We start from the raw sequence: 23,006 nt of genomic DNA on the forward strand, positions 1-23,006 counted from the left end.
GAAAGTTCCGGGGGACCTGCGCAATTCTGGATCTTGTGTATAGCGACACTATCTATACAAAAGTATGTGGACACCCCTTCAAATTAGTGGATTCGGCTAATTCGTAGCACCCGTAGCTGATAAGTGTATAAAATCGAGCACACAGCCATGCAATATCCATAAACAAACATTGGCAGTAGAATGGCCTTACTGATGAGCTCAGTTACTTTCAATGTGGCGCCGTCATAGGATGCCACCTTTCCAACAAGTCAGTTCATCACATTTCTGCCCCACTATAGCTGCGGCGGTCAAATGTAAGTGCTGATATTGTGAAGTGGAAACATCTAGGAGCAACAATGGCTCAGCCGCGAAGTGGTAGCCCACACAAACTCACAGAACGGGACCACCGAGTGCTGAAGCACGTAGTGTGTAAAAATCCTCTGTTCTCAGTTGCAACACTCCCTACCAAGTTCCAAACTGCCTCTGGAAGCAACGTCAGCACAATAACTGTTTGTCAGGAGCTTCATGAAATGGGTTTCCATGGCTGAGCAGCCACACGGCTGGAGCGGTATAAAGCACGCCGCCATTGGACTCTGGAGCTATGAAAACGAGTTCTCTGGAGTGATGAATCACGCTTCACCATCTGGCAGTCCGACGGATTAATCTGGGGTTTTTCGGATGCCCGGGGAACGCTACCTGCCCGAATGCATAGTGCCAACTGTGCATTTTGGTAGAGGAGGAATAATGGTCTGGGGCTGTGTTTCATGGTTTGGACTAGGCCAGCAGCATACCACCCTGCATCCTGATGCTTGATTTCCTCTGAAGCTAAGCAGGGTTAGTCCTGGTTGGTCACTGGATGGGAGACCAGATGCTGCTGGAAGTGGTGTTGGGGGGCCAGACAGGTGGCACTGTTCCCCAGGGCAATGATTGGGGACATTGCCCTGTGTACAGTGCCGTCTATCGGATGGGATGTTAAACGGGTGTCCAGACTCTCTGTGTTCTCTAAAAGATCCCATGGCACTTATCATGAGAGTAGGGGTGTTAACCCTGGTGTCCTGGCTAAATTCCCAGTATGGCCCTCATACCATCATGTCCACCTAATCATCCCCAGCTTCCAATTGGCTCATTCATTCCCCTTCCTCTCCCCTGTAACTATTCCCCAGGTCGTTGCTGTAAATGAGAATGTGTTCAGTCAACTTACCTGGTTAAAAAATAGACCCCCTTAGATACAATGAAGGGAAATCTTAACACTACAGCATTATAGACAATTCTGTGCTTCCAACTTTGTGGCAACAGTTTGGGGAAGGCCCGTTGCTGTTTCAGCAATAAAAATGCCCCTGTTCACAAAGTGAGGTCCATACAGAAATGGTTGGTTGAGATTGGTGTGGAAGAACTTGACTCGATTGCACAGAGCCCTAACCTCAACCCCATTGTACATCTTTGGGATGAATTGGAATTCCAACTGCGAGCCAGGCCAAATCGCCCAGCATCAGTGCCCGACCTCACAAATACTTGTAGCTGAATCAAAGCATGTCCATGCAGTAATGTCCCAACATCTAGTGGAAAGCCTTTCCAGATGAGTGGAGGCTGTTATAGCAGAAAAGGGGGAACCAACTCCATATTAATGCCCATGATTTTGGAATGAGATGTTCGACAAGCAGGTGTCCACATACTTTTGGTCATGTAGTGTCAGTGCTTCTTTGTGTAATCGTATGAATAGCTAATGCATTTCAAGTGGAAAGGTTTAACACAAAAGCACATAATGACACTTAACTTCCAAAACGATTCCAACCAGAACTCAAACTTCCACTAAATCTTTTGGAAAGGTTCCTTCCTTTGTTCACATAATAAAAGTATAAGTGACAGCAATGCCTACCCAGTGAAATGTGCATCTGTATATCCTCATGCTACCAACTTCGTCATTATGTAATAGCTAACCATTAACTTGTCATCAAGTGTGCAAGGCAGCCAACCTGATTGGAGTGTCTTCTTCCGGAACCCACAAACCCACTCCTCCCTGGCCTGCCTGGCTGTCTCTGGCTATACCTGGCCCTGGTCTGGATGTCCATCCCTGCCTGGCTGCTGCTGACTGATCAATCAGTGCCATGGCCCGAAGCTAGGCCACGACCTTCACCCTCTCTTAGCACCAGGTCGCAGCCGTGCCCAATTTTAACGCCCTGCCCAAGGTGTTCCGTACTGTCCTCCCACAGAACCAGAAGGTAAGCTCTGAGATGCTAGGCTAAGGCTGACATGGCTAAGGATCCCGGAGTATTGGCAGGATACAGGGGAGACATGTTCTCAGACATCAGAAAGCTTCTTTGAGTGTTTCAAATGGAGGCATGATGGAGGAGTTTGGGAGTGGAAAACGCCCCTGGGCTCCTGACTTCAGAAGCACCGTTAAAGACTCCTCAGTGGTCCTATGATTCATACTTTCCAAGGAGTGACTTTTAGTTAAAGGGCCTAATAAAAATCCACAATGCTATTCATAATGTCAAGTCCACTTGATATTCCACTGAGCCGAACCAGTGAAATGCTTAGCAGTCCTGATAATGTAATTATCGTGCACTAAAAGGAGAGAGACGTCACGTGTATATTTGAATAAGGAAAACTGATTCACTTACGAACGCAAAGCTTTTCCACCCCACAAACAATGCAAGGAGGAGCAACTATAATGACCATGTTAAAATAGTTGCCTTGATGTGCTCAACGATATGCTTTGAAAATCATCATGTCACCACTCTTTACAAGCTCTCTGCAAACACACCGCACAGCAACACCAAAAGGGTGCATCCATGTAAGATGTGTGTGTGTGTGTGTGTGGAGGGGGGGGGGGTGGGGGGGGGGGGTTGCTATCAAACAGAGATTTCACTGGACATTCAAGGACTTATCCATGGTACAAACACTCCCAAACACAAAAACACAGCCACTTTACCACTCTCTGCATGGTCACACAAGGCATCGGGTCTACTTACAGGAGGTCCTGCAAAAGAGAGGGAGAAAGTTTAAATTAGTCACACAGTGTAGAAAAACATTGATCAAATTGAGTTAAGTCAATGTGAATTGGAAAGTTTTTCAAGTGTTCTGAAGTTCAGTTTACAGTGGCTGTCTGCATTTGGATTTGTTCTGGAGCGGTACAATGCCTCACCCTAAACACCTTCCTGCCATTGACTGATTCATAGAACAGTAAATATCATGACTCAAACATGCCTATTTAATTATGAGACAGTGTTTTCGCCAAGTCCATCTACAAAACACAAATAGCAAAAGGTGGATGTCTCGTCCAGCCCCCGTGAAGGTAAAGAAGACTTCATCAGACCAGTGAGAAGTTCTTCCAAACTCTTTGTCTCGCTCTAACCACCTTTAAAAGGCATAGAAGGGAGTACTGTATCCACAAAGCGTCTCAGAGTAGAAGCAGAGTAGAACAATCTTATTCATTATGATCTAATATGCAAAGCTGATCCTAGATCAGCACTCCTACTCTGAGACTCTTTGTGGATACGGGACCTGTGCACATATAGGCAGGTCATATTTTCCATCAAGAAAATTGGTGCATAAATCAAAATATTCATTTATCCAAAATCTCTCTCAGCCCTCCCATAAGATGGTCATTCCTAGCCTTGAGACGTTTCCCCTCCCTGGCAGTGTTGGAAATTGTCTGCCTCCCAATTCCTGGATTGATGAGAACAGGGATGGAGAGAGGGAAACTGGTGCCAGGAAGATGCCAAATGACACTACACCGCCTGTAGCCTGAGCCCAACGCCAAACTGGCGTCGCTCCTCAAGAGCTTCCTCCACACCCAGTTAAGATTAATGCACTACTCATTGCATTGACTTTTTTCCATTGCGCAGAGACATCTCCACAGACACCCTTTCTCCTGGAATAAAAAGCACTTTCAATGGAGTTTCTCTTCTCGCCATGCTTACTCGAAATCCTGGAAACTGGTTCTTTGAAAATACTTCCCTGAATTAACATTTTATTTCACTCCTACGTTGTACTCCATGAGCCCCGTCTGAACGGTTACATAAACCTTTAAAACTCTCATCAGAAAAACATGGCAGGTACAGAGGCAATGTTCCACTAGTAATCAGAGCCTAGGAGCAGGTATATTTCTTACATTGTGACCACGCCCCCCGCTGACCTTTCGGAAGGCTAATCAGAAAGACCTCAGTCACCAGACAGAATCAATAACTGCAAAATCAAGACAGGGTCACAAAAGATGGCGTCACATCAATCACAGAACAGTGAGGAAAATCACTGTTGACAAATCCCTTCCCTTTAACGTCACATCAAATCACCAGCATTATCTTCTCAGTGGCATATTTGTCTGGTCCTAGTTAAGGATTGTATGAGTAAAATAAATGACTGAACTGGAAGGAAAAAAATTGGATAATGAGGGTTTTCCAGACTGTTTGCATTAAAAACAGTGTGAAAAATGGGAATGGAAGTAGGCACATGATGGTTTGTCTGTTAAATGGTCTGGAGCCCGACAAGTATTCTGTTCAGTGAGGAGGAGACAGAATCCTGGGGCTCAGGATCCCGAGAACCCCGACATGGAGCCACACTGTAATGAAGGAGGCCAGAGTCTAAAGGTCACTCTTAAACCTGACTTATTTTACTGCAAGTAGCTGTCACAGACGTAAGACAAACAGCCCTAAAAGAGGTAGCCGCCCTTACCCAAATGACTCTCCAAACGGACAGAGGGAGTGCAGACTGTCTGGCCTCTCCTACAGGCCTGAGATCAGTCTGACATGAGCAATAACATCCAGGAATAACAGATGATCTGGTCAGGGGTGACAAAACGTTCCCTTTGGGGGCTGCATTACTCTTTCCTTTCCTGTTTTTTTGTGAGGCTTTGTTTCTAGTATTTGAGGAGGATTCTGTCTCAACTTCTGCTGAATATTTTGGACGTTACCCTCGGCTATAGTCAACCTAGGTGCAAGGAATTTCAAACCTGAATGGGTAAAACCCACAGGAGATGTTTGGTACACCAGAATGGGCGGTGATCTCGTTCCTGGCTGACACGTTTTGCTTTCACTGCATCACAATGCAGAATCAAAACACTAAACTCAATCTGGTGGAACATTCACCAATATCCTCGCCACAATATATTCCTAAAAAAAACACATACACACACTTATTATATTGCCTTCGCCAACAAGGTCATTGTCAGCGTAACGTGTGAGAAGAGATTGCTGTTTTCACTGGATTTAGTGTGCTTATGACGTTTCTTCACCTGTTTTGTGTTACAGGCCTATAGGTGTCTAATGGACAGTGGAGGGCAGGTACAGTACTGTAAACCTACCTGGATCACCATTGCGACCTCTCTTTCCCCTCGACCCAGGACGCCCTGGTTGAGAAACAACCGGCAGTTAGTCACCGGTTACACTCCACACCCACTAAAGCAATATCCCTTTACCCAGGCTGGGCCTACTCATACCAAGCCAACATCTTCACATATTGCACAGTCATTCTAGATCTGTACTGACTGTGTATATGCAGCTCGGAATGTCCTGGAAAGGGATATTGGCAGCTTATGAAACTAGAAACTAGAGAAACTGTGCTGAACTGTGTGTGGAAGTGCTGGCCAGTCTTCAATATGCAGGCAAAAAAAGGAATAATTCAATTATTGAAAAAGACAGAAATGAAGCATTGCGTTGCAAGCTCGTGCACAATGCTAAAAGACGGGATGCTCGCCAAAGCACGCCCATCCAGCAAAGGCGGAGTTACTGATGGGCGGAGCAAACATTTTGGGGTGCTCCGATAATTATTGTGGGGGTGAGCAGCCCCAGACGCAAAAGCCTAAACCCTCAGCATGTAAGCATGGGGAAGCAAGCATGGACTCTGATTCAAGCAGCATTCTGGGCTCACCATCACATCCTGTTGGCCAGGTCGGCAGGCCGCTCTGGGACATCTACAGACAACATTGGTACAAAGGCATGGCACTGCAAATATAGCCCATGTGATGGCGCCCACACAAGTCCAGTAATACAATGCAGGGGTGCTGAGGCCAAAGCTTTACACGCTACGGGCCAAAGGCGACACATGCAACACAGACAGACACACACATAAAAGAGGAAGTTGTTTCGATGCAATGATATCGAGCAAGCCAAGCACCAAGCTTCTCTTCAGTCAAGCTAAATGCTGTCAAACTACGACTGACACCTGTTGTCCTGCTTATGTAAGGAGCTGGTTGCGGTCGGAAATGGATGTATAATGTTGCATGTCTACATGCAATCTCTTGGGCGTGTCCCCGTCCCTCACCACTTATAATAAATAGTTCAGAGGGCAAGTATCTACCCAACACTGGGCAGTGGAGGCTCCTCGGAGGAGGAATGGGAGGACCATCCTCCTCAGTGAATTTCATAAAAATAAGAATAGTAAAACATTTTAAAAGTTATCCTTTTTTAGATAAAACTATACTAAATATATTCAAATGGCACCAAATAATTGATTAAAAAACACTTTTTGCAATGAAGGTCTACAGTACTCTGTAGGGTAGCACCATGGTGCAGCCGGAGGACAGCTAGCTTCCGTTCTGCTCTGCGTACATTGACTTCAATACAAAACCTAGGAGGATTATGGTTCCCACCCCCTTACAAACTTCCGGAGGACATCCTCCAACCTATCAGATCTTTTGAGGAATTAACTGAAATTATGTCCACCGAATCACAGAAGGAATCTAGCACTGAAAGCATAAGCTACAGCTAGCTAGCACCGTAGCACATAAAATGTGGTGAGTTGTTCATTCAAAAAGAGAGAAAGACAATAATTGAACAGTTTTGAGCAAATTAATTTCTTCCAAAATGAAGGAGAAGCAAGAGAGAGATAGAGAGATTGTCCCTTTTGTTCACTTTCAGTTTCACTTACTTAGCTAGCAAATGCAGCTAGCTAGTTTAGCCTACTCAAACACCCTGCTCAAACATAGCTGGCTATGACTATCAGACAACACTGGAACACTTCCAAGTCACGGTAAGCTTTTGGTTTTACTAATTTATTGTCACTCCTTACTGACTGTACACTGTAACGTTACTGCATGATTGTAGCGGGTTTACTAATATGTTAATTCTATTAACTATGATGACTATGACGTTACTTTAGCGAATATGGTGACGACGATGTAGGCTGTGTGTAGCGGTTGTGATATGGTTTGGCTTGGAAAGTTTATTTTGCCTGCTCAAAAAAAAGTGGATGTATTGTGCATTAAAGTCCACAAGCGAAGGGAAAAGGTGAGAGGAGGAGAGCGCACAGATGCGAGAAGGAATACACCGCGGCTGCTATGAAAGTGAACTGTGTTTACGTGTGATCACGGGTGAATTCATTCCGCCAATTCAATTGAAAAACGTTTCTTAAATGGAAGCAAATGGAACGAAACAGGGATAAACATACCTGAATTTGTCCAATAGAAACTCTTGTTTGCAACTTTTGGAATAATGATTACATCCTATATCAGCTAGATGCAGGCAAAAGTGTGCAAGGCGGAATTGAATGTGTCACTGTCTGTCTCGACCTGTGTGCACCTACGTTGCAAACTTTCATTCATAGGCTAGGTTGTAGCAACCTCATGATGGGTATAGGGAAAATTTGAGTATCATGTAGTAGCCTAAACCTATCGCTGTTACGTTGAACTGGGTGAATGGAATGTGAATGACAGCCATCCAATATGCTGTAATAGAAATAAGGCCATGCAAATTAAATAATAAATGTCCTCCCTCATCTTAAACAGCACCGACCGCCAGTGACAATGAGCTTTGGTTTGAGTGATAGTTGTGTCTGTCTTCAACTCCACAACAGACACAAAGCTTGTTCTCTCTGCACAATGAGAGTTTCAGCGTCACCTCCTCCTACAAAACTAATAACCAAAACACATACTTTTTTTTAGGGGTGGGGGACATTTTCATATCCATCCACAGTAACTCAAAACTTCAAAAAGGCTGTCATATCCCTAGCTTGAGGCTAAATTCACATGACCTTTCGTGTCGGTTGAGTACACTAGATCAGAGGCCTATGGGCAGGTGGGTTACCATCTTGAGATGATCCGTGTCCTGCGATATATATCCAGGAATAACCCACAGAATTCCGGTGCTGAAAATACCCTCCCAACCCCCTCTTCCTGAGCCAATCTCCTGGATTCCCTGCTTCTCCAATTGCCCTTGTAAACAAGTGGCCGGCACAAATGTGAAATGTACTGTAAGGGTAGTAGAAAGTTTCCAATACACTAGACCAGACAGGAGAAACCACGGGGTGATATGGAACAGGCTGCAGTGTAAGGACACTGTCTGTTTTAGCCTTATGTAAGATATAGCCAATACCCAGGGGGTCAGTCTCATTGGACATTTTTAGGGTGAGAACCTTGCAGCTTTGTGCTGTGGAAAGTCTGGAGCCATTCTATTGAATGGACCATGGTAGTGCTAATGCTGAAAAAGAACACCCTTGCGCTCATCCTGTTGCATCTTAAAGCAGGGCTGGGTATGGTTGTTCGGCACTTTTATTAAAGATCATCCAGGACAGGTTGATGCTGGAAGTGGTGTCGGAGGGACCAGTAGGGGGCACTGCTTTCAATAGCCAAAAGTACAACAGGGTGTGTGCCACAGCCAGGTGATAATTTAACGAGGCTATTTTAGGCAGAAAAAGGGTCAAATTTCATTATCAACAGAACTTGCTCTACCACACACACCGAAGGGCTATCCTAAATCGCATAATGCTCAAGACACGAAACATTCACATTTCCTGATTTTTGAGGGGAAACTAATACTTTGCAGTAACAGTCAATAAATTTTGCTCTCTGTAAATGTACTTGTACACTTTTTCAGTTGCAATTATGCAAGCAGAGGACAGGATTTACTCAGGGGGTTGTAACTGTTGAAGAATAAAAAGGGTCTGAACTTTTGCACCTCTGTCAATGAGAGAAAAACGTACACCTCTTATTGAAATCTGGAAAAATCATTCTGCAAAATTCATGCCTCTCCACTATGGTTATATATAACCTTGTCATATATGACAACTTTCTCGGCTTCCCCAAAAAAATATGGATATGCGGCTGGTCCTAAAGGCGAGGGAGATTAGTTGACTTCTTTTAAAGAATGAGATTGGCCTCTCCCTGCACCTCTGCCGTCCTGCCATCCACAGGGAACCAGTAAACGCTAACAACGGCCCTATCAGGTTCCCAGTGCTCCACAAAAATATCACGTTTAGACAAATCAACAGTTCATCACAAATCCCTTCCTCTGCTCATTTCAGCTGGTCCTGGGGAGAGAGTCCATGTGAAAAGACAGCATGTCTAGAACAGTAGACAGCAAGCCAGAGGGAGCCAATGTGAAGCAGAGAGATCCAATACAGACAGAGGTCCCGCCCTCCACTCAGTGTATCCAAAGGTGACAGTTCACAGACCCGTTCACAAGGAGCCCTTGTAGGTTTGTTGCCTTGTTAAACACTGCTCATAGTTTTAAAGGCGCGAGCGATTTTTTTTGGCTCATGCTTCGCTGACGTCATGTTATGAGAAAATGTCACAGTGAAAAGAGGGGAGGCCAATGTTCATGAAAAGATGCTCTATACTACTACTGAGAAATGACTTTTAAACCCCACGAGTGATATTGCTTTGGCCGTCCAACAAAAGCAGAATATTGTGTACACGTTTCAATGGAACACAAACATACACATCCAGACACATTTCCTATGCGCCGTTTAGTGTATAAGCTTGTTCATGGCGAAGAGGTGGGTGTAGATGCATGGGGGACTCTGGCTCCATTAGTTACCATGGAACATGGAAGCCATTGGAAAATAACTTTAGATAAAGAGTCAATAAGCTAAGGGGGAGTGGGGGAACCAAATGGTATACCCCATTTAAATGCCCCACCCCCTCCAATGGTTTACATACTGTACAGTGTGCAGAGAGAAGTGTGTCTGTGCAGAGAGAAGTGACCAGATTGATGGATACATGTAAAAGCACTGCAATATCAGACCATGAGAAAATCTTCAAATGCTGCGAAGTAAATTATCAATGTAATAAGAATGACTTTCTGTTGTTGGTTGTCAAAGCAGGGTAACACCGATCACAGTACGCCTGTCTAAATTACCACTGGCCATCTAAGTGGATGGAAAAACAGTTTCAGTGTCAACTTAAACGTCCAGATGGAAAGCATGCAGAAAAGATATTGAACTATAAATATATATACACGTTAAATAATACCATCTTTGAGAAGTAACAATCGAATAAAAGCTAGACAGTCAGGTAGAATTAAACATAAAAAAGGCCATTCAGGACACATGACCATTGATTTTGTGTTTGAGCAGAGGAACACATTAGCCATGGCAAAATTTATAGAATTTCAATAAATTTGCTTTAAAACTGCAAAATTGTCTCTCAGCTCCATGCCAAACTGTGTAGAATTGCTGGAAATTAGCTTTACAACAGCAAAAAATGTCTCTACACCGCCAAGATAGCATATTAGCTAGAAAGCTATGTTTACACATCATTTTCCAATTAAATGTAGAGGTCAAAGTAATGAAACTGTCTAACAAATCTATTGATTTTAAAATGTTGATTACTTCTCTTTGCAATTATTATTCACCTCATGACAAGACAAAATGTGACTTCATTTTTTTTACTAACATATGATGGGAGTCCCTGGTTGGAAGTTTGAAAAGTTTGAAAGGACCTGCCTTTTACTTTCTACACACAAATAAAACATCTTGATTCAGTCCATCACCATTCCTGGAATGTCTGAAAGAGAGGAAATGGGAGCACACCTATGCCGATTGGCTTGGTTGAGACTGAAATATTTTCCCAAACAACTGTTGGACCAGAGAACGTCACTAAGCCTGAGATTAAATAATTACACAGTGCCTCTTAAAGCAGATCACCACAAAGACGCCATTGTGTTTGTGCCAGAAAAGCCACCATTAATCTGACTTTACCATTATTCTCCCAAATTGCTCTCGGGAGGGAGAGCAATACATTTAAAAGTTGAACAGCCCTCCAGACTGGGCAGAAAGGCTTCCTCCACTCCATTGAAGTGAGTGGTTTATTGGAGAGGTGCAGAAATCTCCCTTTGTTTCTACAACCGCCATATTTTCCTCTATTTAAATCATGGACTTGAAACAGCAACAAATGAATTGTGGCTCCAGTGGAATCTAGTTCCAATTACAGGTTCTGGTTAAATTCCAAGAGCAGGATCTGTTTCAGTGGTGTCAAACTCATTCCATGGAGGGTCTAGTGTTTGTGGGTTTTAGGTTTATCCTTCCAATTAAGACCTAGACAACCAAGTGAGGAGAGTTCTTTACTAATTAGTGACCTTAATTCATCAATCAAGTACGAGGGAGGAGCGAAAACCCACAGACACTCAGCCCTATGTGGAATCAGTTTGACATATGTAATCTATTTGAATACCCTCGGATAGCTGTACCCGTCCGCCTTTGACTTGTGAGTACTGTATGTACTTGCAGTATATTAATGGTTTTGCATGTCTAGTGATGAAAGATACTATAAATGTAGGCTGCTGTACATTAGTATTTTGGTGTTCCTATGAATGCCCTCACCAGCACCACAAGCCATGTAGTCAGCCTGGAACGCACCCACTGGCTTGAAAATGATGCAGGCACAGCTGACTTCAATAGGCTCATTAAGGGTGTGGCTGGCTACTCAATCAGCCACCACACTTATCAGCTGCTGGGTTCCCTCACTAAAGAGAGAGAGAGAGGCCTCAGAGCATGGGTAGCTCTGTTTGCTGAACATTTAGGTTGTAACCTTCTTGGCAATAAAAGTGCTTTTGTTTTGAATTTACCCTCTATTTGAAACCTAGCCTAGTTCTGGTTAGTGGCACCACACCTCCCCACTGGCTTCCACATTCAGTGGAAAATGCTGGCAGAGCTCTACCGGATGACCTTGAGCTAGGTTGTGTTTCTGGTACATTGCTCCTTGGAGGCATGGTGAGTTGTTTTGGGGTTTAGATGGCAAAGACAAGATAACTGCAAGTATGGTGCCTGTACCTAGGGGTGTATGAGTGGCTGGAAGAAAATGGTGCAAGGTTCCTTCTGGACTTCATGTAAGATGAACCAAAAAAAAAAAGTGGAATTACATACAGCAAGCACTATCTGAAAAGGTCACTAAAGGCAGTTGTCATGCGCTTCTCCCTTTAGGAGAAGAATTGGTGGGCTGAAGATGAACAGTGGAGCACTTTTGATCTCCCTCTGTTCCCAATAAGTCTACTAGTGTCCCTGAAGACCTCCCTGGTCTGTATGAATGGTGTGGAGAAACCACACGCCATTTGACTCTGTGCCCTTGCTGTCGTGATGACTGGTGTGGCAGCTGTGAAATGGATTAACAGTGAAAATGATGCCCACGTCCCATGAATCCTGATGCCCATGCGGTCTTACTGAAGATGATTGACTCAGTTACAATAGTTGCGACCACACCAAACCACCGTTAAGGACGTGGCACAGGTTCTATCAGACTCACTCTGCAGAAGAAGACTTTCCTTCCATGATGGTCTGCTGGAGCTGACTTGCTGCTGGCCTGTTCAGTGTCAACCAGAAGAGCCTGCACAGTCACTGCCCTCATGCCCTAAAGAAGTACTGTGCCACTGGGGCTGCCACAGAAGAAATCCTCTACCCTACTACTGGGGTGCCACTACAAGCCATGTGGTCAGCCTGGAATGCGCCCATCCGCTTGAAGCCTTGGGATGGGTGATCTACGAGCCTTCCTCATGAGAAGGAAGTGTGGCGCCGTGAGGGGCACCAGCACCACAAGCCATTTAGTCAGCCTGGTATGCACCCACTGGCATGAGAACACAGGCACAGCTGACTTCAAAAGACTCATTACGGGTGTGGCTGGCTACTCGATCAGCCACCACTTATCAGCTGCTGGTTTAGCACGAGAGCGAGGCCTGAGCGAGCAGGTAGCTCTGTTTCCAAGTTATTTGCTGAACATTTTAATTTAATTTAGGTTGTAACCTTTTTATAGGGTAAATTCAAAAGAGCTTTTATTGCCTATCATGAGCCGCCTATCAGAAACCTTGCTCTGAGTCCAATCCCACAAACCAGGTTTGAGAAGTTAGCGAGGTGACTTTGGTCAACTGAGTTCACGGTACCACGAAAGTGGCTCACCTTTTAGCCAGGCACATTTTATATGGCAATGAATCCTTCAGAACTAACCTGCTCTGGGCTAGGTTAATACATTTATCCTGAATGAAGTTTCTAGACCATGAGTTGGGGACCAATGTAATCAGATACCCTCCCTCACGCAAAGAATGTCAACATCTCCTTCATTTGAGCAAGATGATTTATTAAATAATTAATTAAGAGTATGACTTGGGTGGCTGGAGTCTTTGACCATTTTTAGAACCTTCCTGACACCGCCTGGTATAGAGGTCCTGGATGGCAGGGAGCTCAGCCCCAGTGACGTAGTGGGCCATACACACTACCTACTGTAGCGTCAAGCAACCAACCATAGTAGAAACATAATCCTTAGATGGCAGTTCCCATTCAAATCAAGACTGGCAGCCATTGTTAGTATACCCATGAGTTTAACAGTCAAATTGCCAGGGTAAGAGGTTCCAAAGCCATTTTATTGATTAAACTGTATGGCCACAACGCAACAAGCTGTTCCACAGAAGGTGCGATAGGAGTGTGATAAGCACACCAATGACGGCACTTCTAAAAGCCTATTTCACACCATTCAGAAGGCAATTTGCAAGATAACCTTTCTTTCATTCCCCGAAAATTAAAATGTGGCAGTGACTCGCCCATGGATTTATGTTTCAGCATTGTCTCAATTAAGAGGGGGCCATTCGATTAGCCATGTGCGACATTGCAAGCCTGCTAGAGTTGGCAGCAAGAGGGCGAGCAATATCCATCACCGTAGTATGGCTGAAGCCTGACCTGGAATGTGAAGCTAGCTTTATAAAAGCCTGAGTAGATCTAGCTTGCTTCGTAGTATACCACTCTAGTCAGTGGCAGTACAACTCCCCACTGGCTGCCACACTATGTAACTAACACTGTACCCAGAGCATTTGAAACATACATTTAAAGCATAAACTATGTCATTAGACAATTAGGTTAAACAGCAGTGCTGCAGGATACTAGGTTACATTTCCCTGACTTGCTAATTCACATAATCATTGGAAATACACCATCAGGCTTTTGCAACTGAGCATTGGTCTTAATGAGGGTTCACCCTGTCTCCTCTTTCATTGACTTAATAGCGGGTTTGCATTCAAATTGTACTGAAGTTTCATTCAAGCCGACTTGATTTTCTTTTGTACAGACGGAGCTGTTGTTGGACCTTAAGGCCATGAATTAACAGGACACCAAAGTGGCACAGTGGGGTGGGGCCAGAGGAGTGGGGCCAGAGGAGGCCTTTGAAAAGACAGGAATGTGAAATGGAGGGCAACCTCACCTTTCTTAAAACACCACAGCTACTGGTCTGCGGTTCAGGCTCACACAAATAAAGCTATGATCAACAAAAAGGGCTAGGATTGTACTAACACCTGCATTATCCGGCAGATGCTAAAGAAATGAGGCTCTTACTTACTTTAAAACAGGGAGGGACCGCGGGAAACGTGGAAAGTCCACCGAGCAAACACGTGCTGTGTTTCAGGAGCTTTTACCAGCGAACTCCGGAAAAGCCTCCTCCAACGCCTTCTCGAGGATGCTCCCACTGTAACCCTAGAAGGCCTTAATGTAGCTGTTAAATAACCTTCACAAGTCCACGGGCCTGTCATGAAAACCCATATGTCATGCACTGCGCACTTCCTAAAGCTGTTTGTTATCAGCCAAATGAAACAACTCGGAGGGATTTGAATGCATGGCTGGGAGAGCACGTGGCAGCTACATTTCATTTGCTTATGTTTAAAAACATCAGGAGTTATTTGGACATTATCCTGTAGTTTTTGGACCGGGGCCCAAAGTGGGTGAGTTTAGTTTTGTCAGAGGTGGAGAGGTTTAAGGGCAGACCCAGTGCTCTGTTTGCTAGGGTTTATTGGGAGGGATTTGGTATAGTACTGTAGAGCTAAATACAATGCTTAGTAAAGAATTACTGGAGCAAAAAGCCTATGATAGGGAAACTGTTAGGGCTCTCGTGATTTCCTCTCATCTGATTGCGTAATTGCGATTATTTACCATGCCTACTTCCCCAAATAAAATGCTTAGGACTTGATATTATCTCGGGAAAGCTTGTCAATCTGTCCAAATAGTTTGCCGCCTAAAGGTTACCTCAATGCCAGTACCTACATTTGGATTAGGAACAATAACATGAATTTACAGTACTTCCTCTCTTACAGCTTTTTAATAATAGGCCTGGCACATCTGCATGGTGGGCCATGGAGCATACGACTGTTAGCTACAGTACATAGCTAGCGGCAACAAGGCGCCATGCTCTTCCTCTTGTCCACACAGGCAGGAGGCGTCAATGAGAGGAAACCCCAGCACTCCTTGACCCACAAACATTATTTACCCAAGAAAAATGGCAATGTGGGTCAAGTTAAAACAACGTCTCTACAACGGGGGACAAAACATTTGAGCACTTTGGAATGTTTTATGCTTACAGCAGTAAATGCATTATGCAAGCTAGCATTCCTCCATTCATCCTTTCAGGGCTAATGTGTATGCATATCCACTGACGGCTTTGCTGAGAGATGGATTTGAGACGTGATCTAGGTGTGTGTTATTGTTTTCAAAATCTGATGAATGAATCAACAGTTGACCCCTGTAAAAACAGACCTACAAAAACAAACAAGGTAAGGTACGGTACATAAACCATATCAACAGGTCGCCAAGACATATCTATGGAATATTTTGTCATGTCTGCAAATGACTGTTATGCATACAATTCTAGTGTTTCAAGATTAATGAATACGTAAGACCTTGCAGTTGATGTTTACTCTTATAATCCTTCGTTTTTTCAAGCTGACATTATGGATTTACTGCTAAGAACCTTTTCTTGGCTGTGACCACCAAGGGTTGCTGCAGTTAGCATATTATATATGACATCAGTGCTCCATATATCTCAGTGTGCTGCTGACATATTTCATAATTTGGTCCAAATCACAGCTTGACTTCTACATGGCAATTAGTCATATTCATAATCTCTCCAGCTCTTAAAACAACCAAAACAAGCTTGTTAGGTTCCCTGAGGTTCCACTTCCATAACGACTTCTCTCATCTTTCAGTGCCGAGTTAGACAAATGCATCCACCCAGCTAAGACACACTGGTGACATAGCACAGACATCAGAACTCTCCTAGGACCACCGGGTTGGAGGCTCAATCCCCACTTCAATTCATAACCAACGACTCTGCTGCCAAGAGCAAAAATGAGGTGCAATGTGGATTTTAGGAGCAAATGCCTCTTCCTATAGGGTTACAAGAGAAAGAAGGGGGGGGGGGTTGCCGTGCTTGAAGTTATTAAAACAGAAGCTCCGAGAGCAGACATTGGTTGCATTGCTGAAATAAATGGGGAAGAACTCAATGTCTTTGCCATGTGTGCCATGTGCGTCTTTACCAAGGGTTGGCATTTGGCCAGCTTTACACTACACACCAAGCAGTGTCAAAAGGGGCTTTAAATGAGTATTGGCTGTTGGATAATTAGAAAAACAGAGCCAGCAGTGGTATAAACAACTCAAATCTTACTTGCTTAAAGGGACCCATAGAGACACGGCCTGAGTTTGATTATAAGAGGAACAACCCCGAATTGTAGGCCTACAAATCTAGAAAGGAAAAACAGTGTACGAGCAAAAATATTTTACCCTGTCTTAAAAGATTTGTATCTCTATGTGTTTGATATTTGAGCAGTAAAGACTGTCAAAGGTAATAAAGCTAACTGCCAGTGCCTGGGGTTATCTCCATGTACACCAGAATGTATCCAGCCCCGATGCTAGAGTTATTACCAGTTGGACACCAATGTGCACCGAGTCCTTGAAGTGTTCCTGCAGCTCGGAGAACAGTAAGATGAGCTTCTGATTCTATCTAAGCTCCTGCCGGGCCTATTTTGCCTCACAGAAGAATTGCTGCAAAGCTTGGCCTTCGGATACTCTGAAATAATACCCTGTCTACAAACTGCCCCGTCCCTCTCCCTCCCTAATGGTCCCTCATGTCCCCTTACCTCACTCTATCAGAGGACCCTGAAAGTCAGAAAAGAGCTAGAATTAGGAAAGCATCCAGTGTTCCAACCACAGGTATGCAGCCACATCTACAGTATGTTACAATGTCAGTAGTGAGAAAAGGTCCATTGCACTAAGTCTGCTGTTTGTCATTAGCGTGGACACCGCAATGTCACAAGTTGAGGCTCATGTGTTGGAAATGTGTTGGAAACTGTCATCGGGCTCATTAGTCAAAGCAGTGGATCCTGTGGCCAAACAAATTAATCAAACACACAGCTGTGATGGCTGTAAACAATCTACTAACATTTCAAAACAATGCAGCAACACTTAACTTAATCGCTTAAAAGGAAATTTCCACCCCAAAACAATGTTTTGCTATTTGTTTCATTAGTCCATTGTTGACATATTCCCAATCAAGTTTTCAAGACATGTAACTTTCAAAATACGGAAATCCTCCCCATATGATGCATTTTGCATTATATGATACAAAACGCAGCATCATATGATGCAGAATACATCATACAGGGATGATTTCTGTATTTTGAAAGTTACATACTGTATCTTGAAAACTTGATTGCTGACAAGCAAAACATTTTGGGACTATGTCAACAATGGACTAATAGTTTTTGGGTGGAGATTTTCCATTAATGAATACGTTTTCAATGAATCCCGTTGTGAAGTGATGCTGAGTTTGAGACATACCTGTGAGGGAATGAAAATAAGAACTGCGCAAAGAAAAGTGGTCTAGTGTGGCTTCTGAGAAATAAAGAATGATGTCCCGTCTGTCTACGAAGCTCGGGCCAGTCACTCTGTATTTTCCCATAAATAATGTTTATTGGTGCTGCTATATAATTTCCACAAATTATGACCAAGCACATTCAGACCAAGATGGAGGACTTCAGACCACAGGATATCACTGCACTTCCCCTGAGAAATATCAAGACTGTGCCCAATCAATTGTCTATTTCTGTCACCCCCCCCCAAACAGAATATCAAAATAAACACAGGCCTGATGAAGGATGACATGTCCACAGCAAAGACAAACAAAGTTAAAAACCCAAATCACACGAAGCATCAGGTTTCGTCCTCGAGAAGGTGGAAGCCTAAATGGGAAAAACAGACTTGGCCGCAAACACAAGCGTACGTCCAGCAGAGTGGAGTTATGACTGACAAGACATTCTTACATTCCTTCAACCACAACCCCCCTGAACCCCATCTCCCCCTTCTCACTACTCCCTCCTCCCTTTCAGCTGGAACAGAGGTTCTGAGATTTGTCTCATAAAACTGAGCAAAAACAAAAAAATATCAAACATGAACCATGCCTAATGCTGTTTGTAAATTGTTACCGCTATTAGCACCGATCCCTATTGCTTAGTTAAGGACTGTTGCCAGGGTCATGATAACATTTTCTTCACGCATCTCTAAATTAAATCCTGTACAACCACACTGGAGTAAAGGACCACAATAAAGATAAGCTCTGAGCTGTGTGGCACCAAAGACAACTTAACGTTTTCAGTGAGTAATATGGTTGGTGACCTGGTCTACTTGAAGGTGTGTATGTGTGTGTTTGGGTGGGTGGGTCGGTGGGGGTATTATCAGGTTATTATTGGATTCAATATTTGAGGTTAAAAAAAGGTTTGATAAAGGTTTCATAATCAAAATGGGACGGTGGCATGTTCATATTTCTGAGAACGGCAGAATCTTTTTGAGTATCTCTGGCTTGGTTCTATATTTGCGTCACGTCGTCATGGGGATGTCAAAGGGGAGGCGCCATTCATTCTAAATCTGTAGAGATTTTAAAAAGCTGAATTTCTCATCTCAGTCTCATCTGTCCCTGTCTGGCCGTAACTACAGACAACACTGACCAGAGTCAGTTCCCAGAACCTGCTCTGTCAATACAAACATCCACCGCTCTCTCTCTCTCTCTCTTTCCAGATGTCTTCCGCTGCTACACAGAAGACAGACCTGCTGTGATCTTCATCTGCCTCTCATATCCACTGAATGCTCAGGCATTTACCTCTGCAAACCTCAACTCCCCCCTATACCCTGCACATGCCACCCCAGCTGTGAACCCCTGAAACCCAAACTTCCAAGGGTCCCCCCTGAGACTGGATCTCTCCCATAGACCAAACAAGTCCTAAATCTGCCTACTGGTCTCTCTCAAAAACACTGCTGGCGCTGGTCTCAGACTGGCAGGTAGGGCTGCTATGGGCCTCTGGGCCTGCCCTGCCAACAGCAGTTGTTCTCCATGGATACGGGTGACATGGACAAAGAGGTGGATAGGTTTGAATCAGATTTTGCATTCCAGGAGAGTCAATCAAGGTGCATAGATTCCAGCTCCCCCTCCCTTTGGGAGACAGGACTGAGATCTGTTTCCACCTGGGAACCTATTCCACTGTAGGATGCATGCAATGTGGGAAAAAAGGCCAGAGAATGAGAAAGGGACTGAAACGGCTCTGTTTAAACACACACACACACACACCAAAGTTCACGGCTCCACAAAGCATACATTATTTGTGTATTGATTCAACCAAAAGAGTGTTGTGATGTTCTAAAGTGGATCTCTGAAATGGATGTCAAAACACTGTCTAACTAATAGGTTTGAATGGCTGCGTAAAGCACATACACAACAGTCTGAAGAGACCCGTCACGTTACACACACAATAATAAACCTCTGTGGCGTAGTGACCCCCTCCATGTACACACGCACACTCAAAAAACATTATACAACATCAATAAACAGGGAACAGGCCTTGTTTGTCTCCATATCCCATTTAACTGGAGCATATGGACTCTCTCACAGTCCACAGCAGAAATTAGGCATGTCTCATTTCAGAGAACTCCCATAAGGAACACTTGCTCCAGGGCATTCCAAAACACGGGGAAGTCAGCTCTTCAGAGAAAACATGTCCAGCCTCCATCTTACACTCTAATATAGGGGCTCAACAGGCTCCACTCACAGGCCAAATGAGAAAACTTCAGGTAGGTACAGCCTCAGGTTTTCTGAAAAGAGGAGGAAAAGCTCAGGGAATTTCTGAATTGATCAGTCAGAAAATGATTTGCGCTGAGAACATCTAGATGAGAGGTTGAGTTTTTTCAACAATATTACCTATTGTATATTATGAGGACAATGAGGATGATTTAATTCTCTGCTTAACATCAAAATGCATGAGTGTTTGATTACACTCAAGAACAGCCTTCCCACGATCGAGACATGTTATAGAAGTATTACATCATTCATGTGCCTCAAGCCCGTCCAATCAGTCTCCAACTACTTCTCCCTACTTCACCAGATCCAATTATGACGATTGTCTGGCGGATCATCTGGCCACAGTCATCATCCATGACTGTGTAAAATAAGGCCTTTTAATGTAAAACCTCCCAATATGAAAGGAGTGGGGGTATATGACATTGGGGTGATCTCTGGTCATGCACCAGGAATTATAGACTTCAAAACATGAAATATGGACCCCAGGCCAGAAATGGACTCTAATAAAACAATACCGAATTGCACCGGATTCCTTGGGGTGATAATTCAAATCTTTACATTTCCGGACAAAGGAAGCTCCAGGATATAGAAGTGGGCCTTTCTCTGATAATGCTGGAGCTGGCGACCACATGGGCTCACAAACCATATGCTGTTTGATTATTATCTCCAGAACACAACGGGTTCCCCTGTGCAACGCCTGCCATTCTTCAGCTCTGCATCTCAGATTGGCCAAGCAGAACCCCTGACCAAACTCCCCCATCACTACTGCAGTCCCCCATCACAACAACCACATAGATATGGTGCTGCAAGCTAGGGAGTCATGGAATCCATTTTGGCTCGCTGGAGTGAGACCAATCCACCATGGCTACACAGTGGTGTCCAAAACAGCTCTCTGTTAGCCTTCATAATCTGGGATATCCATGTCACCACACATCAGTAATCACAGGAGGCTCAAGCGTGACGGCAAATACTGATAAAGGGGCCTATCTTTAAGCTTCCAATTCACTGAGGTTGTACCCAAGCCTACTGAAATAACTAGCCTTTTGAAGTTCTCTCATAGAGTCAGTATTATGATGGTAGTGTAGGCCTGTTTCACAAAAGGAAACAAACTTTGGTAACTAGGTCAGAACTGACACACATCACAAGCTGGGCCAGGGAGATTCAACCTGTTGCCAAACACAGGTGTTTGCATCTCCTGAGTCCATTCCATATCAGAGGCATGGACACCCATGACCCACAGCCAAACATTTCCGACAGGCTGCATATTACCCAGGCTTCCTAGGACAAAGGCTGCGTCCAGTGTTCTCTGATGAAATATTCCACATGGCTCATTGCTGAGGGCCGCGTTTGGTCTTCAAGGCCGCACTGAAAATTGGCTATATTTCCCTGCCGTCAAAACGAGCTAAAATAGTCTATCCAGGACTAGCTGAGGCTGCAGATCCAACTTTTCTGGACCCCTCATCCCAACAACTAAAGGTCCCGAAGCTTCTGCGTGTGTGCGGGATTCTCTACTTTACACACGTCTCTGCTCTACTCGTAGAGAACAGGCTACACTGGCAAAAGGTGCTTGTTTTACGCACACATTTTTGTGGTCACCCTCCCACATTTCTCACAGAATAATTTTTGGGGGTTTTGTTTCCTGGTGAAATGTCTATGCAGCATCTGCATCGTAACCATTTGATCTCAGTCAGTTTCATCTGGATATGCATTTAGATCTTCTTGAGTTATACAGTGTTGTTTCAAAGTACCCTACAGTGTTGTTTCGAGGTAGCCTACAGTGTTGTTTCGAGGTAGCCTACAGTGTGGTTTCGAAGTAGTCTACAGTGTTGTTTCAAAGTAGCCTACAGTATTGTTTTGAATATGTACAGCAAGCAAATTTTTAAAGTAGATGGTGTTAACAAATTGTAGCATAGCCTGACTGTGTGTAGTTTCAATCGAAGCACATACAGTTGAAGTCGGAAGTTTACATACACCTTAGCCAAATACATTTAAACTCAGTTTTTCACAATTCCTGACATTTAATCCTAGTGAAAATTCTCTGTCTTAGGTCAGTTAGGATCACACCTTTATTTTAAGAATGTGAAATGTCAGAATAATAGTAGAGAGAATGATTTATTTCAGCTTTTATTTCTTTCATCACATTCCCAGTGGGTCAGAAGTTACATACACTCAATTAGTATTTGGTAGCATTGCCTTTCAATTGTTTAACTTGGGTCAAACTTTTCGGGTAGCCTTCCACAAGCTTCCCACAATAAGTTGGGTGAATTTTGGCCCATTCCTCCTGACAGAGCTGGTGTAACTGAGTCAGGTTTGTAGGCATCCTTGCTCGCACACGCTTTTTCAGTTCTGCCCACAAATATTCTATAGGATTGAGGTCAGGGCTTTGTGATGGCCACTCCAATACCTTGACTTTGTTGTCCTAAGCCATTTTGCCACAACTTTGGAAGTATGCTTGGGGTCATTGTCCATTTGGAAGACCCATTTGCGACCAAGCTTTAACTTCTTGACTGATGTCTTGAGATGTTGCTTCCAAATATCCACATAATTTTCCATCCTCATGATGCCATCTATTTTTGAAGTGCACCAGTCCCTCTTGCAGCAAAGCACCCCACAACATGATGTTGCCACCCCCGTGCTTCACGGTTGGGATGGTGTTCTTCGGCTTGCAAGCCTCCCCCTTTTTCCTCCAAACATAACGATGGTCATTATGGCCAAACAGTTCTATTTTTGTTTCATCAGACCAGAGGACATTTCTCCAAGAAGTACGATCTTTGTCCCCATGTGCAGTTGCAAATCATAGTCTGGCTTTTTTATGGCGGTTTTGGAGCAGTGGCTTCTTTCTTTGCTGAGAGGCCTTTCAGGTTACGTCGATATATGATTTGTTTTTACTGTGGATATAGATAATTTTGTACCTGTTTCCTCCAGCATCTTCACAAGGTCCTTTGCT

General features: G+C 44.0%; 1 protein-coding gene and 1 long non-coding RNA gene across 28 annotated transcripts in view; one reads left to right on the forward strand and one right to left on the reverse strand.

Annotated features, from left to right (window-relative positions):
* The window catches only part of LOC110527951 (collagen alpha-1(XIII) chain), a 114,965-nt gene that overhangs the window by 58,690 nt on the left and 33,269 nt on the right, over nucleotides 1–23,006 (reverse strand). For 19 of the 27 annotated variants that reach the window (XM_021609677.2, XM_021609614.2, XM_021609630.2 and 16 more), the window contains exons 3-4: nucleotides 5,282–5,326; nucleotides 2,952–2,959 (exon numbers count right to left, since the gene is read on the reverse strand). In XM_021609677.2, the coding sequence (XP_021465352.2) occupies nucleotides 2,952–2,959; nucleotides 5,282–5,326 (53 nt within the window). The remainder of the gene's footprint in view (nucleotides 1–2,951; nucleotides 2,960–5,281; nucleotides 5,327–23,006) is intronic. The other 8 variants (XM_021609697.2, XM_036983808.1, XM_036983783.1 and 5 more) reach the window with 1 other exon arrangement.
* On the forward strand, nucleotides 11,704–13,488 carry LOC110528033. The gene is made up of 2 exons (XR_002474182.2): nucleotides 11,704–12,020; nucleotides 12,115–13,488. It is a non-coding gene; the product is annotated as an uncharacterized LOC110528033 (long non-coding RNA).

This window comes from Oncorhynchus mykiss, chromosome 1 (assembly GCF_013265735.2).
Source record: "Oncorhynchus mykiss isolate Arlee chromosome 1, USDA_OmykA_1.1, whole genome shotgun sequence".
NCBI lineage: Eukaryota > Metazoa > Chordata > Actinopteri > Salmoniformes > Salmonidae > Oncorhynchus > Oncorhynchus mykiss.